Source organism: Heterodontus francisci, chromosome 20 (genome assembly GCF_036365525.1).
Source record: "Heterodontus francisci isolate sHetFra1 chromosome 20, sHetFra1.hap1, whole genome shotgun sequence".
Taxonomy (NCBI): domain Eukaryota; kingdom Metazoa; phylum Chordata; class Chondrichthyes; order Heterodontiformes; family Heterodontidae; genus Heterodontus; species Heterodontus francisci.
Genome location: NC_090390.1, coordinates 74,408,844 through 74,431,216, shown reverse-complemented (window position 1 = coordinate 74,431,216; position 22,373 = coordinate 74,408,844). Strand labels below are relative to the sequence as shown.

The 22,373-nt window shown below is 43.9% G+C and overlaps 1 protein-coding gene across 1 annotated transcript in view; it reads left to right on the top strand.

Moving 5' to 3' along the window:
- Positions 1 to 22,373, top strand: part of LOC137380971 (VPS10 domain-containing receptor SorCS1-like) — a 1,096,116-nt gene that overhangs the window by 809,383 nt on the left and 264,360 nt on the right. Inside the window, exon 4 of the mRNA XM_068053386.1 lies at positions 2,564 to 2,722. Coding sequence (XP_067909487.1) covers positions 2,564 to 2,722 — 159 coding nt within the window. The remainder of the gene's footprint in view (positions 1 to 2,563; positions 2,723 to 22,373) is intronic.

The window sequence follows — 22,373 nt, the reverse complement described above, 5'->3', positions numbered from 1 at the left end:
GCATTTTCCGTTTTTATTTCGGATTTCCAGCATCCAGCAGTATTTGCTTTTACTTTGATGTCATTTGAGTAGAGTTGCAACCCTCCCGTTTTTGGCAGGAGTCTACCAAAATGGCCAACTGATCACCCAAGCACTACTGTGGGTGACTTGGGAGAAATGGTCCTTATTCGCACATGCACAGTGCCCCGGCTGCCATGGCTGGCAATCAAACTGCGTTGTCTGATTCCTGTTGGTCCCCCGGCTATCCGGAAACACACTGCTTCATTTTCGGTTGTGAGGATAATAGCATCGGGGCCAGGGAAAATTGCTTGGTAACTCCAAGTTCTGAGAAAGAGTGAGAGAGTGAAACACAAACAAAATCACAGAATCACAGAATAATACAGTGCAGAAGAGGACCTTCGGCCCATCGAGTCTGCACCGATGCATTAAAACACCTGGCCTGTCTACCTAATCCCATTTGCCAGCACTTGGCCCATAGCCTTGAATATTATGACGTGCCAAGTGCTCATTCAGGTACTTTTTAAAGGATGTGAGGCAACCTGCATCTACCAGCCTCCCAGGCAGGGCATTCCAGACCGTCACCACCCTCTGGTTAAAAAAGTTCTTCCTCAAGTCCCCCTTAAACCTCCCACCCCTCACCTTAAATTTGTGACCCCTCGTAACTGATCCTTCAACTCAGGGGAACAGCTGCTCCCTATCCACCCTGTCCATGCCCCTCATAATCTTGTACACCTCGATCAGGTCACCCCTCAGTCTTCTCTGCTCCAGCGAAAACAACCCAAGCCTATCCAACCTCTCTTCATAGCTTAAATGTTCCATCCCAGGCAACATCCTGGTGAATCGCCTCTGCACCCCCTCCAATGCAATCACATCCTTCCTATAATGTGGCGACCAGCGTTAAATTCCATCTGACACTTTTCTGCCCATTTGACCATCCTGTCTATATCTTCCTGTAACCTAAGACACTCCACCTCACTGTTAACCACTGTTAACAAACTGGGGGAGGGAGAGAGAGAGAGAAACAAAAACAGGGGGAAGGAGAGAGTGAAACACAAATGGGGAGAGGGGGAGGGAGAGAGTGAAACACAAAGTGGGGGAGGGGGAGGGAGAGAGTGAAACACAAACTGGGAGAGGGGGAGGGATAGAGTGAAACACTAACTGGGAGAGGGAGGGGGAGAGAGTGAAACACAAACTGGGTGTGGGGGAGGGATAGAGTGAAACACTAACTGGGAGAGGGAGGGGGAGAGAGTGAAACACAAACTGGGAGCGGGGGAGGGAGAGAGTGAAACACAAACTGGGAGAGGGGGAGGGAGAGAGAGATTGAAACACAAACTGGGAGAGCGGGAAGGGGAGGGAGTGAAACACAAACTGGAAGAGAGGGAGAGAGAGTGAAACACAAAGTGGGAGAGGGGGAGGGAGGGAGAGAGTGAAACACAAAGTGGGAGAGCGGGAGGGAGAGAGTGAAACACAAAGTGGGAGAGGGGAAGGCGGAAAGTGTGAAACACAAACGGGGGTAGGGGCGAGATGAGAGAGTGAAACAGAAGTTAGGAGAGAGGGAGGGAGAGAGTGAAACACAAAATGTCGTGCGATTAACTATCACTGGTCTAATTGACTGCAATGTGATCAAATATCACATGATCATATCTTCAAGAATACATCAAACCAGAGACTATATCCATACCTTCAAAAGCCTTTAGCATTTATTCACTAAATATCATTAACAGTAACTTCCAATCTTCCATTTATTATTAAATATCATGGAAAACATTAGAAAATAATGATGTTGATGGAGTATAGATCCAACGAAATACAATTGTACCAAATTAACTTCAATGAACTTCTATCACCTGAGAGGCTCAGAGAGGAATTTCCCAGATGTATTTTCCTCTATTGGCACTCAATTATTTTTCTGTTTTGCTGCCACTCCCATGAGATTACATGGCTGCAGGAAGGGTGGGCAGGAAGTATCTTGTCACAATGCTCCAAGCATCATGAGTGAGGGGCGGGCTTGATGGACTATCAGGTTCTTTTCCTGCTCATCATTTCTGTATATTCCTACGTTTTGTAAAGGAGGCTTTCTACAGGGACCGAAACAACCTTACATTTCTCACGAGAACATCAGGATTAACCACAGTCCACCATTCAGTCGTTGCATTGCTAACTTTTTTTCTGAATAATCATACTTTGTTAAAAATAAATAAATAGATGAGTACATTTCCAGCAGCAGCCAGAAATGTGCAGTATCATTTGAAAAAATAGAACACCACACACTGTACTGTGTAGTAGATCAATATTGATATACAGCAGACTGCAGATGTGTTTTAAGGGCATTTCGGGGTCATTCCAACCACTGCCGCTTTCAAAAGAAGCTGACATTTTAATTATAATTCAAACAATGCAATGGATTTGTCGTGTTGCTATTCACTTCTTCCCCCGCTTCCCCCTCCCCATCAGCCTCCCATCGGGGAATTCTCAAACTAAACAAACGTGTTTTATTTGTACTTCTGTCTGTCTGTGTAGTGAAGCTTTTCCTCAGCTTTCTCTTTTCTCTTGCCTTGAACAGATAATGCTAGTGAGTGACCCTGAGATTGAGAGCAGTGTACTGATCAGCTCGGATGAAGGCGCAACCTATCAAAAGTACCGCCAAAGCTTTCAGATTCAAAGTATGCTCTTTCACCCACAAGAGGAGGATTGGATTCTGGCCTGCAGCCAAGACCAAAAGGTGAGAGATGTCACTGCAGCCTTTCAGACTGTTGGAATTTGACCAACATGTTCATCATAATGTAGCTAGAGCTTTAGATGTCTTTGGTTTTATTGGAAACAAAATATGTTGTTGGTCCAGAAAATGAGTTGGAAATCCTTGCATGTTCACAGGTTCAATGTGTGAAAAGAGCTGGACAGTGTGAGATTCAGAAATATACTTCTATTGAAAGCATAGCACAGTATGTTCTGTTCAAAGTGCACCAGCAGCCTCTGAGTGAGGGAGGAGGGATATTTAGCATTAAAGAGAAAGCTTTGAGTCTGCTGCCCCATCCTGAATCTGCAGCCGGAGCTGTTCCAACTGGGGAGGAGCAATTTAAACCAGGAGCAGCTCCATTAATTTGTCATAAGGATTGGAATATTGGAACGTCTTGGAAGCTTTCCTAAGGAATTGAAACACACAACATTAAGACAGCCAGCATTTGAAAAATATCTACCCCAGGCTTTACAAAGGATCAAACTCAATTCCCCAGACAGCCTTCCAGGGGCCTACATCATAAAATCTTGGATTAAAAATTCCTCAGATTCTGAGTTTGCATCTTCCTTTGATACTTGGTCTTCAATTTCACTAGCACCAGATGCTGTCACAGTTGGTACCAGATTATCGCCTTTCCAATTAAAGCCTGGCTACCCGCGCCAAACCCGACCAAACCTGACTCCATGTATTGGGTTGGGGTGGGTTCGGATCTAAATTCTGTGTCCAGCATTCGGGCTTGGGTCGGGTCAGGTCGGGTTGGGGTTGGCTGTGATTGGGTTTTGTTTTGCATTGTTTTCTTGTTAAATCTACGTTTTGACGCGATTTTTTTTCTGCACTAATAACATGTTTGATATTTTCAGGTCAGGTCAACATGAAAAAAAATTGAAGGGCTCGGGCCTGGGTCGGGTTCGGGTTCGGGTTCAGGTTCGGGTTGGCTTTGGTCGGGTCAGGTTTTAACTTTATACCCAAGCTAGGCTTTATTGCCGATCACATGCAGTGCTATAAAAATATTGTTTTTCATAAAAAAGCGAGATAAAAATAAAACAATATTGTAAGGATCCATGTTGCCATAGCCATATAACTAACTTGCCAATGTATTTGTCAGAACATATGGATTGAAGAGTCATTTAGCTACTCAATACAGTTAAGCTGCCTATTTGTTATCTAGATAGGTAGCGATGAATAGATAGAATTGAACAGACTGGCTGATTTTATGAAAAATTTCTAACAAAATTATAACTTTGAAGAAATGGTTGAACAGTTTCAGCTACAGAAACTTTGCTAGTTTTATTTTTACTTATTCTGGGGATGTGGGTGTTGCTAGTCAGGTCAAAATTTATCGCCCATCGTGAGTTGCCCCTGAGAAGGTGGTGGTGAGTCTTCTATGAACTGCTGTGATGAAGGTACCCTCACCATGCAATTGGCTAGGGAGCTCGAAGATTTTGACTCAGTGACAATGAAGAAATGGCAACTGTTGTCCAAGTCGAGATGGCGTGTACCTTGGAGGGGAGCTTTGAGGCAGTGTTAGTCCCATGTACCTGCTGCCCTTGACTTTCTAGGTATTGGAGGTCACGGAAATGCTATTGAATAAATGGCGCAGAAATTTTTACCCGGGTCTATCACTACTTTAAACAGAGTATACATTTGAACTTGGCTCAGTTAGTAGCATTATCTTCTGAGCTGGATGAGGTTCAAGTCCTACTCCAAGACTTGAGCATGTAATCAAGGCTGATACTGCAGTGCCCTACAATGGGAGTGCTGTATTCTCAGAGGAGCCATTCTTCAGCGAGACCCCGTCTGCCTGTCCAGGTGGATGTAACAGATCCCATGGCATTGTTTGAAGATTAGGAGGTATTTCTGGTGTCCTGCCCACAGTTCCTTTCTGAAACAAACATAACCAAAATAAAATTAACTGGTCACTCATCAAATTTTCTATTTGTAAGAGTTTAGTCTGTACAAATTGGCTGCTGCATTTTCTGACGTAACAGTGGCTATATTACAAAAGTCATTCATTGGTTATAAAGAACAATGAGACGTCCTAAGGACATGATAAGGCAAGATATTTCTTCCAAATCAGCTGACAATGAGCTAGTTCATATTGTAATTCAGCTTTTTAATAAAAGTCAATAATCTGAAGAGTAGTTTTCTGGCAGAATGGGACATTGATTTTACGTCATTTCTCTTGAAGACGCTTCTATACGGTATGTACATTTCTCTCTCTCTCTTTTGACAGTAGTTAAAAGATTCCTCTGTGTATGAATATATCTACACTTTTATGCTGGAATTTTACAGGAGCCATGCCGGGATTTTATGCTCCCCAGGCCCTTAATTGGACTTAGGTGGGACTTCCACCTCTCTGAAGCAGGAAGTCCCACCTAAATGAGCTCAATCAGCGGGCTGGCAGCTCTCAGTCCCAGCAGCGCCACCAGGACTGGTGGCCACTATTGGGATTGCACCCAGCCAACAACAGGATCGTGGACGTCGATCCCAGAAGAGAAGTAAGATTTGGGGCCTCGCTGGGGTTAATCAACTGGGCCCCAGCAAGACAAGGGAGGTGTCAGTTGGGCAAGTTTTACAGAGCAGCCTGCTGGGACCTCAGCCACCTGCCTGACGCTGGTAAAACACTAGAGGTAGCAGGAGGAGGCCCTTGTGTCAGTTAATTGGCCACTTAAGGGCCTTGATTGGCCTGGGGGGGGGGGGGGGGGGGGGGGAGTTGGGCCGTGCCACGCTACAGCCGCCCTTGGGGGGGTGGGGGGAGTGGGCCGTACCACGCTACAGCCGCCCTTGGGGGAGTGGGGGGAGTGGGCTGTACCACGCTACAGCCGCCCCTCATAAGATTGCAGCGGGCATGGGAAGCTGTCAGGAACAGCATACCCCGCCACCTCACACTCAGTTTTGCGCCCCTCCATTCCCCCCCACCACCACCACCACCAGGCTGCTCCTGTGGGGGGCATATAAAATTCTGGCCTTAGTTTTTCTTTTTAAAGAGGCATTTTGTTTTTATACTGTGCTTTCCACAACCTTCAGATCTCTTGAATCACTTCAGAGCTAAAAGAGTACTTTTTTTGCACTGTCTCCACTATTTTATTTACTCTCTTTTCTCCCCCTGCTCTATTTTCTCCCTTTCCTCCTCTCTCACTGAGCTACAGTTCAACGAGCACTGGTCACCATGCAGTACCTTACCTATGGGTGCCAATACTGGTTTCCAGGAATTTATTTAATTATAGACAGGTCTGATCTTGTTTTTAGCTCATTAAAAATGAGTTAAATAGGCAACAGAGCTTAGAGCTCCTTGTCACTAAATTAAGTGTGAGGAGCGATGGCAGTATAACTCATGTCTGCTGGACTCCGCAGATACTGGTCTGAGCTCAGTGTTTACAGCATATGTGTTGTGTTGCGCTGATAGTTCATGCCTCCAATAGACTGCAAAGGATCAAGCCATGTACAGTTAGCCCGCAGATCCACCAGGCATCACAGTATCATACACACCTCAGCAGACCAGCGGGGATTGTATTTATATTCCTTCTCCACAGTCTGATTAGAGATTAGACACAAGCCATGAAATCTCTCTATACAATGAAATGGATTTGCCTTGTTGCAGTGCTACTAATTGCAGCTGCTAAGATGAAAGGAAACCTCCTGTCTGGGCACAAAAAAAAGGACATCACACACAAGCAAGATGGACATCTTCATGTTGCTCCTGTGCATCCTAAAAGTATCATTTAAAAATAATGGAGACAAATAGGAAATGGCTTGAATGAATTCAAAGTCAAATCCACATCATTCGAAATTTCCATCGCAGATTTGCTGCTTAGTCTTTCTGATTAGGAAGAAAACATAATAAGACTACTGAGCTGAGAGGAATTTTGTTATATTTTGCAGAAATGAGAGGGGGGTCAATCTTCAGCTAACCCTCCAGGTGGGAAACTCACAGGATCTGGTGAAACACCTGCCCAATATTGACACCATGGAAAGTAAAATTGGGCAGGTGTAAAACCAGTGTTGTAGCTGATCTCCTCTCAGTTTCCTGATGAGCGGGTTAGGTTAAAGATGATTCTATAGTCACTGAGGATATCATCCCTGCTGAGTTCCTTTACTGATGCTGGGTGAAGGAATAACGTGCTATTTAAGGTATTCAAAGGGATGTGGAAAGAGCAGTGGGGGAGTGGGACTAATTAGGTGGTTCTTTCAAAGAGCCAGCACAGGTTTGATGGGCTGAGAGGCCTCATTCTATACTGTATCAGTCCCAGGCACTACCTGAAACACAACATTACTGACCAAGTTTATACAATCAGTGCAGTATTCAGCAATTATGTGAGCTTCTCCCACAGGCACCGCAACATAAGATCCCAAGGAGCTAAAAAACAGTGTATTTATATGCTCTCAGCAGAGGCCCGGGGTCACAGTGAATGTGAGTCAGAGAATCAGGGCTACAGTGCTCTAGCCCTACCTCCAGTCTTTGCTGCCTGCGAGTGCAGGATCATCAAATTCCCCCAATAGAGAACACTAAGGAATCATTCATAACTCTGATGGCCCAGATCACTTATTCAGAATCTGGTCAATCAGCCAGATTACAGTGACAACGGCCTCAGTTACCAACGTCTGATGACTCAATGTCTGGGGAAGTGCAATGTGCCAAGGAGTGTGATACTATGCAATGCAGTGGAAGGAAGATCACAGTGAGTAAGATCAGGATGGAAATAAAAGCAAAATACCGAAGATGCTGGAAATCTGAAATAAAAACAGAAAGTGCTGAAAATACTTAGCAGGTCTGGCAGCAGTCTATGGAGAGAGAGGAGGGAGAAGACGGTTGCTAGGTAGATCTTGACCGAAGAGAGGGAAGAGGCTGAGTTGGGTTGTGGTACAAGGAGGGAAGGAAATGAAGGGTGACTGGAAGGGAAAAGAAAGGGACTGGATAAAGACAGGGCTGCAATAGGTCGAGGTTTAGAGAAAAGGCCATATAAGTGTGATTAACTCAGCAACGAAGCATTACGTAAGTGAACTGGGGAGAGGCTATTTGCAGGAGCAAGGCTATTTCATTCTATCGACGTACCTTGAACAGTGAGTTCAAGCATGAGATCATGGCATGCAACATGAGTGCACCTATTGTGTAGGACACTGCCAAGATTGAAAAAGGAGTCAGGGACAAATTCATGTAAACCAAGAAGTAATGGTTAGATGGTACTACGTATGTATATTGTGAAAGGAAGAGAAGAATGAGGGTGATGAGGAGTTTTGAGGTTTTGGAAAAGGAAGAATGCGAGTAGGAGACTGAATGATAAGTCTCAATTTCAACTCAATGTGGATTCAAGGAGAAGGAGAATGTAACCCTCAATTTGTTTTTTGTAAGTTCACTTAAACAGTGACTTTTGACTTTTGTACTTATTTATTTAGAGATACAGCACTGGAACAGGCCCTTCGGCCCACCAAGTCTGTGCCGACCAACAACCACCCATTTATACTAACCCTACAGTAATCCCATATTCCCTATCACCTCCCTACACTAGGGGCAATTTACAACGGCCAACTTACCTATCATCTGCAAGTCTTTGGCACGTGGGAGGAAACCGGAGCACCCGGCAGAAACCCACGCAGTCACAGGGAGAACCTGCAAACTCCGCACAGGCAGTACCCAGAATTGAACCCGGGCCCCTGGAGCTGTGAGGCTGCGGTGCTGACCACTGCGCCACTGTGCCGCCCCTACTTCAGTTATGCTGCACCAACAGTGGGTGGTGGGAAGAATGTAGCAATTTGAAATTTTGAACAGCATGGTACTGGTGGGGTGCCGGTGAAAAGGGTATATTCCTAATTTATTCAGTCTTGGGATGTGAGCATCACCGAGAAGGTCAGCATTTATTGTCCATTCCTAATTGCCCCTGAGAAGGTGTTGTGAGCCTCCTTCATGAACCGCTGTAGTCTGTGAGGTGAAGATATTCCAATAGTACCGCTAAGTAGGGAGTGCCAGGATTTTGACCCAGTGACCGTGAACGATTAGTGATATATTTCCAGGTCAGGATGGTGTGTTACTTGGAAGGGAACTTGCAGGTGGTGGCGTTCCCATGTGCCTGCTGTCCTTGTTCTTCTAGGTGGTAGAGGTTGCGGGTTTGGAAGGTGCTGTCGAAGGAGGCCTTGGTGAGTTGCTGCGGTGCATCTTGTAGATGGTACACACTGCTGCCACTGTGCACCGGTGGTGGAGGGAGTGAATGTTTAAGATGTTGGATGGGGTGCAAGTGAAGTGGGCTGCTTTGAATCATAGAAAAGTTGTGGCACAGAAGGAGGCCATTCAGCCCATCGTGTCCTCGCCAGCTGAAAATACTTGTCCTGGATGGTGTGAGCTTCTTGAGTGTTGTTGGATATGGATTCATCCAGGCAAGTGTTTAAAACTTACCTTTTAAATTAAAGAACCCAATTTGCATGCATACTGAGGCTCCTGCCTGAGTCAGCTGAGTCACCTCAGCTGCCTAAATAAAATGAGGGCCCAGTTAAGATGGCAACAGGTGGGAGACGAGCAGAAAAGGGTCTTTAAGTTCTCTGAGGTGGTTTTAACTCATAGTTGCCCCATTTCTGTCGATCAGCAGGGATTAAATTTACCCACATATTTCTGTTCTCCAGCAGAATGTAGTACTCCATCAACAGTATTCCATCACACTCCTGACTTGCGATGGAAATTTTGGCTGCTGAAGGATTAGCTCATGGAGGTAGATGAGTAGGGTGGGAGGAGGCTGTTTTGGAGCATTAACATTGGCACAGGCCAGTTGGGCAGAATGGTCTGTTTCTGTGCTGTAAATTCCATGTAAAATAGGAAGGAATTGATCTGCAATCCATCACATCACATTAGCATTCATGCAAAGGAAGGTATCATTAACACCAGCACCAATTCAAACATATAAATTACCACAATTTTACTGTCAAACTCTGATTCAAATTCATATCCATTCAACCCCTGTAAATGTCAAAAAGTCATGACAATCTCTTCAATAATTTGCAATTCTGATCTGATGTAACAGTCCATGGATTGGGAAATGTGGGACAAGCCTGCCTAAGATTTCCACCCAATGCCCATTTGCTTGGTTTGAGAGCTCTTTTTCTGTGAGGCAAGGGAGGAGATAGCAGGGGCTCTGACACAAATTTTCAAATCCTCTCTGGCCACAGGAGAAGTGCCAGAGGACTCGAGGACAGCGAATGTGGTACCATTATTCAAGAAAGGTAGCAGGGATAAACCAGGTAATTACAGGCCAGTAAGCCTAACATCAGTGGTTGGGAAACTATTGGAAAAAATTCTGAGGGACAGGATTAATCTCCACTTGGAGAGGCAGGGATTAATCAGGGATAGTCAGCATGGCTTTGGCAAGGGGAGATTATGTCCAACAAATTTGATTGAATTTTCCGAGGAGATGACGAGGTGTGTAGATAAGGGTAAAGCAATTGATGTAGTTTACATGGACTTCAGTAAGGCTTTTGATAAAGTCCCGCATGGGAGATTAGTCAAGAAGGTAAGAGCCCATGGGATCCAGGGCAATTTGGCAAATTGGATCCAAAATTGGCTTAGTGGCAGGAGGCAGACGGTGATGGTTGAGGGTTGTTTTTGCAATTGGAAGCCTGTGACCAGTGGTGTACCGCAGGGATCGGTGCTGGGACCCTTGCCGTTTATAGTGTACATTAATAATTTAGGCGTGAATATAGGAGGTATGATCAGTAAATTCGCAGATGACATGAAAATTGGTCGTGTCATAAATAGTGAGGAGGAAAGCCTTAGATTACAGGACGATATAGATGGGCTGGTAAAATGGGCAGAGCAGTGGCGAATGGAATTTAATCCTGAGAAGTGTGAGGTGATGCATTTTGGGAGGACTAACAAGGAAAGGGAATATACAATAGATGGTAGGACCCTAGGAAGAACAGAGGGTCAGAGGGACCTTGGTGTACTTTTCCATAGATCACTGAAGACAACATCACAGGTAGATAAGGTGGTTAGGAAGGCATATGGAATACTTGCCTTTATTAGCTTTAGCATAGAGTCTAAGAGCAGGGAGGTTATGATGGAGCTGTATAAGATGCTAGTTAGGCCACAGCTGGAATACTGTTTACAGTTCTGGTCGCCACACTATAGGAAGGATGTGATTACACTGGAGAAGGTGCAGAGGAGATTCACCAGGATGTTGCCTGGGCTGGAGCATTTCAGCTATGAAGAGAGACTGGATAGGCTAGGGTTGTTTTCCTTAGAGCAGAGAAGGCTGATGGGGGACCTGATTGAGATATACAAAATTATGAGGGGCATAGATAGGGTAGATAGGAAGAAACTTTTTCCCTTAGCGGAGGTGTCAATAACCAGGGGGCATAGATTTAAGGCAAGGAGCAGGAGGTTGAGAGGGGATTTGAGGAAGATATTTTTCACCCAGAGGGTGTTTGGAACCTGGAACACACTGCCTGAAGGTGTGGTAGAGGCAGGAACCCTCACAACATTTAAGTATTTAGATAAGCATTTGAAATGCCACAGCATACAAGTCTACGGGCCAAGTGCTGGAAAAAGGGATTAGAATAGCTAGGCTTGATGGCCGGGACAGACACGATGGGCCGAAGGGCCTGTTTCTGTGCCGTATGACTCTCTGACTCTCACTTAACACCTTGGAACTACTTGAGCTGATTAGCAACAGTACACAATTCCACTGGCATTTAAAGTAATCCTTTAATCCCAATTGGTTCATTTTAAGAGCCTTCAAATTAAACTGCAGCACACTGTTTACTGCCAGTTTGATTTGTAAAGTGCTCCCATAACAAGGAAATCTGATTCATTGATTTTAAATATTCAATTTGACAAGGGATTGACAATTTTCTGGCAGAACAAGGAAACTGTAACAATTATTTATCCGATAACCTATTCCATAGCAGGGATGTAGCACAAAAGCAGTGCCAATAAGAGGATATTTTAATCCAGCAAAGCACAAAAAATACAAAAATTTTTGCTATTTTCTTGTTTTTTTTCTCTTTCATTTCTCCATTGTATTTTTTTGTTCTTTTCTTATTTTACTTTTCCTTCTCGTCTCTCTTTGATTCCCCCATATCTCACTGTGTTCTGCCCATTTTTCTCACATTGTTTCTATCAATGTTTCCCCTTTGTTTTTCGTTATTTTCCTGTCTCTGCTTTTTCCTATTCTTTCTCCCCTTGTTTCTTGCCTTTTCTCCCTTGCAACTTTTATCTTTTGTTCTCATCTCATGTATGTTTCTTCTCTGCTTTCTCTAATTCACTGTCTTTCTGTATCCACTCACAAATTAAGTGGAGCATGTTGCTATTAATGCACTTTTCTCGCTATTACTGGTGATTGGTAAAAACAATGGGGCTGGATTTAATCGGCCCCCCTGGAGACGGGCTAGGAGGGTGGTGTCCCATAGAATTGTAATGGGAGGCGGGGGTCGGAGGGCCCTTCATCTTCCTGTCACACTGCGATTAAGTCGGGGGCAGGAAAGGCGAAGACGGCCTTCCTGCCCAGAGGCCAATTGAGCCCCATAAGTGGCTAATTCAAGCCATTAAGGGCCTCTTCCCGTCGCCACTGGAATTAAGCCAAGGGCAGGGGTCGGGGCCTCCCCCACTTGGGAAGGTCGCCCAGTGGGCAATCTGTGGCCCACGGAGGGTCCCCACCAGCAAACAATCCACATCCTGTAACATCGCCCTGCCCTCATCGCCAGATCTGCTGGACTGGCCCCGGCATTACCACCTCATTCACCTCTTGTCCCTGTCTCCAGTGTCGGGCCTTTTCCCAGGCCTCCTGTAGCACCAGCAGTGACCACCACTCCTGGCGGCGCTGATGATACTACTGAGCTGCAGCCCTCTGATTGGTCGGCAGCTCTGAGAGGTGGGATTCTGGTCTTTAAAGGGAGTGGGATCCTGGCAGTGGGCACTAAAGTGCCTCAGCACTGTTGAATTGCGCCGGGGGTCTCCGAAAGGCCCACGGTCATCTTGCCTTTTCGGCCCAGTGCCAGCGCAATTAAATCCAGCCCAAGGAGTGCAGAATAAAGACACTGGGGAAAATGTTACTGGAGCCATGTGTCACGCGCCACGTGCCAATCAGTTAGTCTTTTTCCTGCATCTGTCAGCTCGAATGCAATATGTGCTGTAAACTCAACAGGACATCTGGGAACTTGGTGAATGACGGGGCCAACAGCCTATCTCCTTAACCGATGGAACATATGGATAGAGAAAGGAATAGAGCAATGACAGAAAAGAAAATTGGGCGAATTAGGGTCAAATTAGTTACAGGAAGTGAGGGGAAAATAGTTCAGAATAAAAGAGAGAGGCAAAAGAGCCAGAAAGGAAAGCAAGGGAAAAAAAAATAAATTTTAAAATCATCTAGAGACAACTTACTACGTGCAGGAATGAGAAACCTCAATTTTAGTTGTTCCCTTCCTGGGCTAGGGAGGTTTAGCAGTAATATAAATCTCATCAATGAAAGGCAACCAAGTCATTAAGTACCAGCCATAACTTTCTGTGATGAGTTTAGTTTGTACCTATGGCTCGAATCCAGCAATTTCTCGACACAAACGGGGAGACTGTCAGTGAGATCTATTTTTTTGTGAGGCCAATGGTGCAAATTTCCAGAAATTTATGATGAGTCGCAACAGGCAGCCTGTGTCCTCCTAGCCACAATTTGCTGGGGTTTTTTCCACAATGGTAACAGTGAGCACATTGAACTCACTGTTCTTTTCACTGCAAACACTGGGCCTCTAAAGCTCAGTGCCCAACAATGAATAAATTCCGTCTCTCATCACTGTTTCAGGTCCCTGTGGCAGTGTCAGACTACACTGCAGTACTGAGGTACTCAGCTTCTACACACTAGATGAATAGTTAGCAGTGCAAGCGGAAAGATGTTTAGTAAACACTTCAACTTGTCTGTCATTAATGGAGCTTTTAAAATGGTAAATTGAGAGGATTAAATGCTTAAGGTAAACACAATGTAGCGAGGTGTAAAGAGCTTATTGAATTTCCCAGAATAGTGTTACGACCAGGTGAGAAATGTGTCTCGGGGTCTTTTGCTGTCTTTACCTGGTCTTATTGTAACAGGGTTTTATTTTTAAATACACTGTGTTTTGAGCTCCCCCTTTTGGTGAATCCTTGTTTGCCACTTTCCAATTATATGACAAAGAAACCAGCACAAGCAGGCTTTCTCCGGTTTAAAGAAGAAATGTGAAATTTATTAAACCTTAAACTTAAACTCTGATACGGTTAACGCCAACAGATATACGACGCGCCCATGCTAGCATGCACACGTGATACACACATGCAAATAGGCACCAAAAAGAGGAGAGGAAAGTATAGTAGAGAAGGGTTTGAGGCAATTTCAGAAGAGTTTCTTGTTTACTGTGATTCGAGCTCACTTGATTGTAGGTCGTCCTGCTTTTCGTTGGGGCCCAGTATTCTTAAACCTTGTTCACGTAGGAAACTTTTCTCTCTTTGAGGTTCATGTGTTTTCACAAGATTCAGTTCCCTGAGAGATGAGCAGGCAGGAGAGAGATCTTCTCAAACCAGCAGCCAGGAGCTTTCTGAGTTCAAATCCTTTGTTGGAAGTTCAAATCTCAACAGCCAGCTTAGTCATATGACTAAAACTGGTCTGACCACTTCTTCTGTGTTTGTGGACTCTACTATCTCAGCAGTCAATCTGGAATGCTAGCTCCCCCCACCTTCAATGTCTGGTAATCAAAAAACAATTGTTGGTTGAATGGGTCAGGGCATGGTCCTTTGTCCCTTGTTCCAACTCTGCTAGTTACTATGCAAATGTCTCTCCAATCAGGGGCTTGCAATTTTAAGTTTTAATGTTCATGTGGTGAAATCATGTGTGCCTCAGTCTTGGCAGGCAAGGGGTTTGCCTGACAATAGTGAGCAGGTTCAATGTGTTGTTAGAGATGTCTTTGTAATTCACTCCAAGGGTGAGGGTAAATGGTGATGGAAAATCACATGATATAAATGGTTGCCCACTATAAACATGGTGGTTAGAAGTGGTGGGGATTGTATTTGTTTCTCTCATTCTTTCTTCCTTTTTACTCACTGTCTCTTCTTCCTCTGTCTTACATTTTGTCTATGTTTTCTTGCTTTTTATTTCTCTCTTTTGTGTTCCTTCCCCCTTATTTCTCAGTTTCTCTTTCCATTTCTTGGGTTTGTCATCTCACTTTTTTTCTCCTTTCGCTATCTTTTTCTGCCTTTCTCTCACAACCTGCTCTTCTTCCTCTTCACTCTGACTCCCAAACTACCCCACATTGCAACATTGACAATCTTTAGATGGCTGTTGAGATTTACAGAGTTCCTCCGAGGCAGGTCGTGAGCCTCTTTGCAGGTTTGAACTACTCTGTAACATTTTCAAACCAATGTGCTGGCCAGGTGAGTGGGGGTGGGGAAACACAAATTCTGTGGACTAGCAGGAGATGCCACATTTCCTTTGGAATTCTCCACCTCAGAGGGCTGTGTTGAGTACACTCAAGACTAGATTTTTGGACGCTAAAGGAATCAAGGGATATGGGTACAGGGCAGGAAAGTTGAGTTGCGGTAGAAGATTAGCCATGATCATATGGAATGGCAGCGCAGGCTTGATGGGCTGTATGACCTACTCCTGCTCCTATTTCATATGTTTCCTCCCTTTTGGAGCCTGGCCTTTGCGTTTAATATTGCAATTTTCCCTGTACATTTGCAATACTGAATATTCAAATATAGACCAAAAGCACCATCTGGAACTTTGGAACATGTCCTTATTTACAGTCTCCATTCAGCCAAATGCAGCAGATTGGAGTACTTTCCAATGATCCATAGTTCTAAAGAGGATCATCAGTTAGAATGTTGGAATCTATCAGCAATGTTTTGTCATGCGAGATTATGAAATTTAGCAGTTTTAGAGGGACATTTATTTTGATGTAATAAGCTGTCTTTCTACAGCAAAACTGTTCCAAAAAAACATCCTTTCTTGAATGCACCCTAATCTTTCTCAGTCTTGTTACTAAGAAATTCTAATCTTATTACACTGCAGTGAAGTCAGCTATTACTCTTTGCGTCAAGCTCATGCCCAGCTGGATTTTATTCTTGTTGCATGGTTATTTTCTTCCACGTTTTCTCTCCATTTCTTGACCGATGTCTGCAGATCAACCCAAAATCATCAACGGAACTCTGCTCTGTTGATTTGGGGAAGTGATAGAAGTAGCAGGGTGAAAAGGTGGAATGAGAAAAAGGCACGCTTATAGTGAATGTTGGGAAAGGAAATGCTGGTGACTTTTTTTTTTATTTTCAAAATATACTTTATTCATAAAAATCTGTAAAAATTACATTCCCAAACAGTTTAAAACAGCATCAAGTCAAAAAATACAAACAGTGCAAAGGTGATCAGTTTCCTTCTATACAATTATGAGTTGCCTCACAACCCTTCCATTTCATTGTCATGCCATATACATTTTTACATTTACAGCACACAAAATTTTCCCGATACAGTTCGAGGGGTTTCCCATGGATCCAGCCCCTCAGTTCAGCTTGGTGGGGGGACCTTACACTGTGGTCTTTCCCCATTGAGCCTTTGCTGCGGCTGCCCCAAGCTTTAGTGCGTCCCTCAGCACGTAGTCCTGGACCTTGGAATGTGCCAGTCTGCAACATTCGGTGGTAGACAACTCTTTGCGCTGGAAGACCAGCAGGTTTCGGGCAGACCAAAGGGCGTCTTTTACCGAATTGATAGTCCTCCAGCAGCAGTTGATGTTTGTCTTGGTGTGTGTCCCTGGGAACAGCCCGTAGAGCACAGACTCCTGTGTTATAGAGCTGCTTGGGATGAACCTCGACAAAAACCACTGCATCTCTTTCCACACCTGCTTTGCAAAGACACATTCCAGGAGGAAGTGGGCAACCGTCTCTTCCCCACCACAGCCACCGCAGGGGCATTGTGCAGAGGGGGCGAGACTTCGGGCGTGCAGGAAGATTCTGACGGGGAGTGCCCTTCTCACCACCAGCCAAGCTACATCTTGGTTGTTTATGATAAAAGGGCATGACATCAATGTTTGGGTAATAGGTTCTGTCAGGAGAGGGCTGGAGCACTCACTGTAAGGTCAGGGTATCCAGAGAGAGGATTTTTTTTTATCATCTTAATGGTTCCTGCACATATGGAAATAATCTTAATGTAAGTAGTGAATCTTTGATGTCATTTTCTATTCTCCCATTAATCAAGTGCCTATCACTTTTGCCAGTATCAAAGCAATGATCCTCCTATGTTTCAGTTACTGTCTTAGGCAGGATCAATTTCTGAGATCAGCCGAGTTGCTCAACACACAGTTTGGATCAAACCTGGCTTCCACTCTGTATTGCTGACTACCACACCAGGCTGTGTATTTCCACAGTGAACCATTGGGGCTCCTTATAACTTGCTGAAGGAGATTTCCATTGGAGCCCAATGGTGGGCAGTCTTATGCTCATCCACTTAAGAAGTGTGTGTAGTCTGTTTACAGAAAGGATGTAATTACACTAGAGGAGATTTACGAGGATGTTGCCAGTACTGCAAAAATGCAGCTATGAGGAAAGATTGGATAGGCTGGGGTTGTTCTCCTTGGAACAGAGGAGGCTGAGGGGAGATTTGATTGAGATGTACAAAATTGTGAGGGACTTGGATAGAGTGGATGAGAAGGATCTATTTACCATAGCAGAGGGGTCAGCGACAAGGGGGCATAAATCTAAAGTGATTGGTAGAAACATTAGAGGGGAGATGTGGAAAAGCTTTTTCACCCAGAGGGTGGTGGGGGGTCTGGAACTCAATGCCTGAAAGGAGAAAACTTCAACTCATTTAAAAGGTATCTGGATATGCACCTCAAGTGCAGTAATCTGCAGGATTACCGACCAAATGCTGGAAAGTAGGATTAGGCTGGGTGGCTCATTTTTCAGCCGATGTAGACACGATGGGCCATTTGGCCTCTTTCTGTGCCATAAACATTCTATGAAGATTGAATAGAGTGAGAGCCCTAATCCCATCTTTACTTATGACCCTTACAGACAGTAGATAGAGGAGACTTTCATCCTATTGTTCTGATCCCACAAGCAAGAGGATGGCTGTCTGAAGAAGGTTTTTGTTCGGGGGAGGGTTGCCAATGGACAAGATACATTGTGACTCTGCCAACAGCACATTATATTACAAACTGGAAATACTTGGGCGATCCAGTGGCACTGTGGACCATGGGTCTCAACAACCACCAATGAGACTGCATCTAAAATGAGGGGTGGAAGGAGGCTCATGCGCAGCACAAACACCAGCATGGTTCAGTTGGGCTGAGTGGCCTGTTTCTGTGCTGTGCATTCTATGTATTCTCTACAACAAAATTGAACAGCGTGAGGCAGATTGCTTTCCTTTGACCAATCAATTGTGTTATTTTCCACCCTCTGACGAGCCTAAACTTTGAGCAGAGCATGAGGCAAAGATAAACAAATTGAGACAGAGCACACAGGTTGTGGTACTCCTTTCACTGAGACCCCAGCTTTAAATGTAAAAGCACCATAACACCTTGAAGCTCTCAGTACACACATAATTGTACTTGAAAAATAAACATTAGGTATCGGCTGAGAGAGATAGAAGTAACGCCAATGTTAATTAGATAGCGGAGAATTACCTTGTTCAGAAACTTTAATTAAACAGTCTGTAATTGTTTTTTTCCTTAAATGAACTGATGAATTAATTTAGTTTAAATAACATCCAAAAGCATATTTTACAGTGGTCATGAATAGATATGACATTGTTTAGAGGATGTTTCCAATTTGTTAAAATTAATTTATTCATTTCACAGAAGAGAGAGAGCACAGTCACAATAATACAAAAGAAATCGTGAAGTTAATATTCCAACTAGATGAAAGCACATTAATGCGTTATTGATGACCAAACTCTGTATTGCTGAAACACAATCACAGTTGTTTTGGTTTCAGTTGAAACTCCTTTGTTAATGGATTTATCAGAGGATAGAAGAGTATAGGTTCTGTTGACAGTAGGGGCTAAATTAAGAATAGACAAATCTAAATTAATAGTGCGTGAATCTAAATTAACAGTGCGTGAATCTGCTGGAAATGCAGTGCAATGCATCAGACTGGGAAGTACCGCAAAGAGCATGAGCTGCAGACAGATCTATCAGAGTCTTGTAAAAATTAGCATTTTAATTCCGCGGACCATTTTAATGAGCTCTCCTAAATTAATGGCAATGATGAACTTGGAGGCGGGCAGTTATTTAGTGGTTCAACATTCAGTATCGCTACTCTTGCCAGAATTGATCCTGGCATGAGAGAAAATCCCAGACAGCTTATCGCAGAGCGCACAGGGGAAGAAATAAACAGAATAAAAGAAAGAGGACAGGGCATAAATTGGCTGCAGAAGAGTGGGCAAATAGAGTCCCTACGATAGTCCCTGATTGTGACTGATCTTCACAGTCCACCAACATCTTAAAAAGATACAAGCCACTCAGATTTTCATAAGGGAATGTCCATAGTTCCTGCCAGGTCCTATTAGTGAAAGTGGAGTTTGTTTAACTGAACATGACAAGTAACTGTAGATCCCCCAAACTCCATTATCCATGGTTGTCAACATCCATTAGCCTCACTGCAGAGATCATTATGAAATTATTAAAATATAAAATAAATATTCAGATTTTTGGTAGAGCAACAGTATTCACTGGCTAAAAGCTGGCAGCTCCCTGGATTTTTCCTGCATAGTTGGTGCTTGTCCAAAGAGTAGTTCCTGTCCTTGGGCGGTAGTGTTGCAGTTCCTCCTATTTCTTCCAAGGAAATGCCAGCTTTTACTAGATGGGTAAAGTTCTCTCACTAAACTCTGACTCTTCCTGTCATATTATAATCATTTCACAGTCTATTAAAATTGAGACAATATCCTACTTTAACTCATCCCTCCCTGGGACCTCTGAACTGTGGATGGAGCTCCTTGCTTCCCTCAGTCTTCCATTCTTCCAATAATCTACAGACTCTCTCATCTCCTCTCCTATGCTGTTCAAATTCTTGTTCTGTGCTATGTTGTCTTGGCCTAGTTTCTTCATAGAAATAAAGCACCTGGATAGATTGGTGTACATTCTGCAGTAATACAGAGCAGGGTATGTTGGTGATGCTGCCAGCTGGTATTCACTTGGGCTCTCATATCAGATATGTAATCGGCATACTTTCCCAGTCCCAACAATAGTGCTTTTTTCTGACTTCAGGCTCTCGATAAAGAGCTTCGCTCACTGGCAGTGCATACTGGGAAGTCGGCCATAGGCTACACATGACTGATCATTTAAGCCAAACACGGCAACCTCTCCACAGTACGGACCCCAGATTTTGGCATGCACTCCCGGACAGAAACCGCCCACTTGGGAGCACAGAGTAAGAATGTTTTTTTAATTATTTCGTGGGATACGGGTGTCACTGGCATTTGTTACCCATCCCTAATTGCCCTTGAACCGAGTGCTTGCTAGACCATTTCAGAGGGCAGTTAAGAGTCAACCACATTGCTGTGGGTCTGGAATCACATGTAGGCCAGACCAGGTAAGGACAGCAGATTATTATACATGCAAAATGCTGGAAATCTGAAATAAAAACAAGAAATACTGGACTCAGCAGGTCTTGCAGCATCTGTGGAGAGAGAAACAGAGTTAATGTTTCAGGTAAGGAGTAAGGAGAGCAGGTTTGCTTCCCTAAAGGACATTAGTGAACCAGATGGGGTTTTTAACAATGGTTTCATGGTCACCATTAGCTTTTTAATTCCAGATTTATAAAATGAATTCAAATTTCACCATCTGCTGTGGTGGGATTCGAACCCATGTCCCCAGAGCATTAGCCTGGCCTTGGGATTACTAGGACAGTGATATTATCACTACACCACCACCTCCCTTATGTGAACTGTGATGTGTTAAATTTTAATGTGCAGTGGAGAAAACTGTGGCTTAATTAATGGCCTTCATTGCAATTGCATCACCATGAAAAATTGGAATTAAGTTTCATCTTCAAGTGGTACAGAGATGCCATTATAACACAGATACATGGGCAGTGTGGCAGTCAGACTGGTGAGACTGAAGGACCCCTTCATGGTGTAGAGGATGTGATGGTTTTTGGGCAGATTTTCTCCCCTCCTCCGCTCCTGGTTTTTTTAACAGCTTTTAGGATGTGCTTCCACACTATTTTGTCCACTGGATCCTTAGGAGCTGGCGTTGGTCATTTGACATCTTGGGCCTACTCCTCCATTCAGCTAGATCACGGCTGATCTGCACATCAACCCCACTCACCCACCATTGCTCCATATCCCTTGATACCTTTACCTAATAAAAAACTGTAGCCACTTTTGACTTAGGCAGCTAGTCTTGGCGGCCTATTCAAGCATGGATAGCACCGCAATACGATCCTGCCCACACCAAGCATTCATGCACATGTAATTTTCCAAAAAAATAATTGAGTAACATCCAGGACTGGAAAACCTGCCTGATTTTTCTCTTGCACAACCTAGGAACACTGAAACCAGTTGGAACACCGCTCCTGTCTGGCTGACTGCAAGCGGCTAGACTCAAATAGGAGACTTTCAGTCCGTACAACTCTGTTATATATTAGGTTAACAACCAAGTCCAGCAGAGCTCTGAAGAATTTCATTTAATCTGTGTGCATTTTAAAATTCCCTGTCATTCAATGTTTTCCCAATTAATATTTCACACACAACCATTTTTCAGCTGTGTGCCAATGTTCTATATAAGTAAGAGCCAGAAATAACTCCGGCTGCAGGAGAGCCTAACTAAACCTTTATAAATCACTGGTTAGGCCTCAGCTGGAGTACTGTGTCTAATTCTGGGCTCCACATTTTAGGAAAGTTGTCAAGGCCTTAGAGAGGGTGCAGAAGAGTTTTACTGGAATGGTACCAGGAATGAAGGACTTCAGTTATGTGGAGAGACTGAAGAAGCTGGGGTTGTTCTCTTTAGAGCAGAAAAGGCTAATGGGAGATTCAATGGAGGTGTTCAAAATTATCAAAATAGGTTTTGATAAAGTAGATCAGGAGACACATTTCCACTGGCAGGAAGGTCATCAACCAGAGGACACAGATTTAAGGTAATTGACAAAAGAACCAGTGAGATGAGGAGAATACATTTTATGCAGCAAGCTGTTATGATGTGGAGTGCACTGCCTGAAAGAGCAGTGGAAGCAGATTCAATCATAACTTTCAAAAGGGAATTGGTTAAATATTTGAAAAGGAAAATAATTGCAGGGCTATGGGGAAAAAGCAGGGGAGTGTGACCAATTGTATAACTCTTTTAAAAGAGCTGGCACAGACACGATGGGCCAAATGGCCTCCTTCTGTGCTGTAAAATTCTGTGATTCTAAGGAAGATCTGAAATGAACTTACTCAGGTCCAGCATCCACCTTTGCTGCTCATTCCTATCTTTGAATAAACATTTCCACTTGGAATACAAAACGAGGGAAACTTTTTTTTGTAATCAAAGCATTATGCAAATACACGCAATTAAGAATCCCATTAATGCAACTACATGATGAAGACTGTTATAATTCTAATTAACGCTGATCATTTAGTCTGATGATTTCACACAATTGAGTTAATTGGACGCTGAGAAAAGGAAGAACCGTGATTGCACTCCCCATTAGAGCAGGAATACAGTTACCATTCAC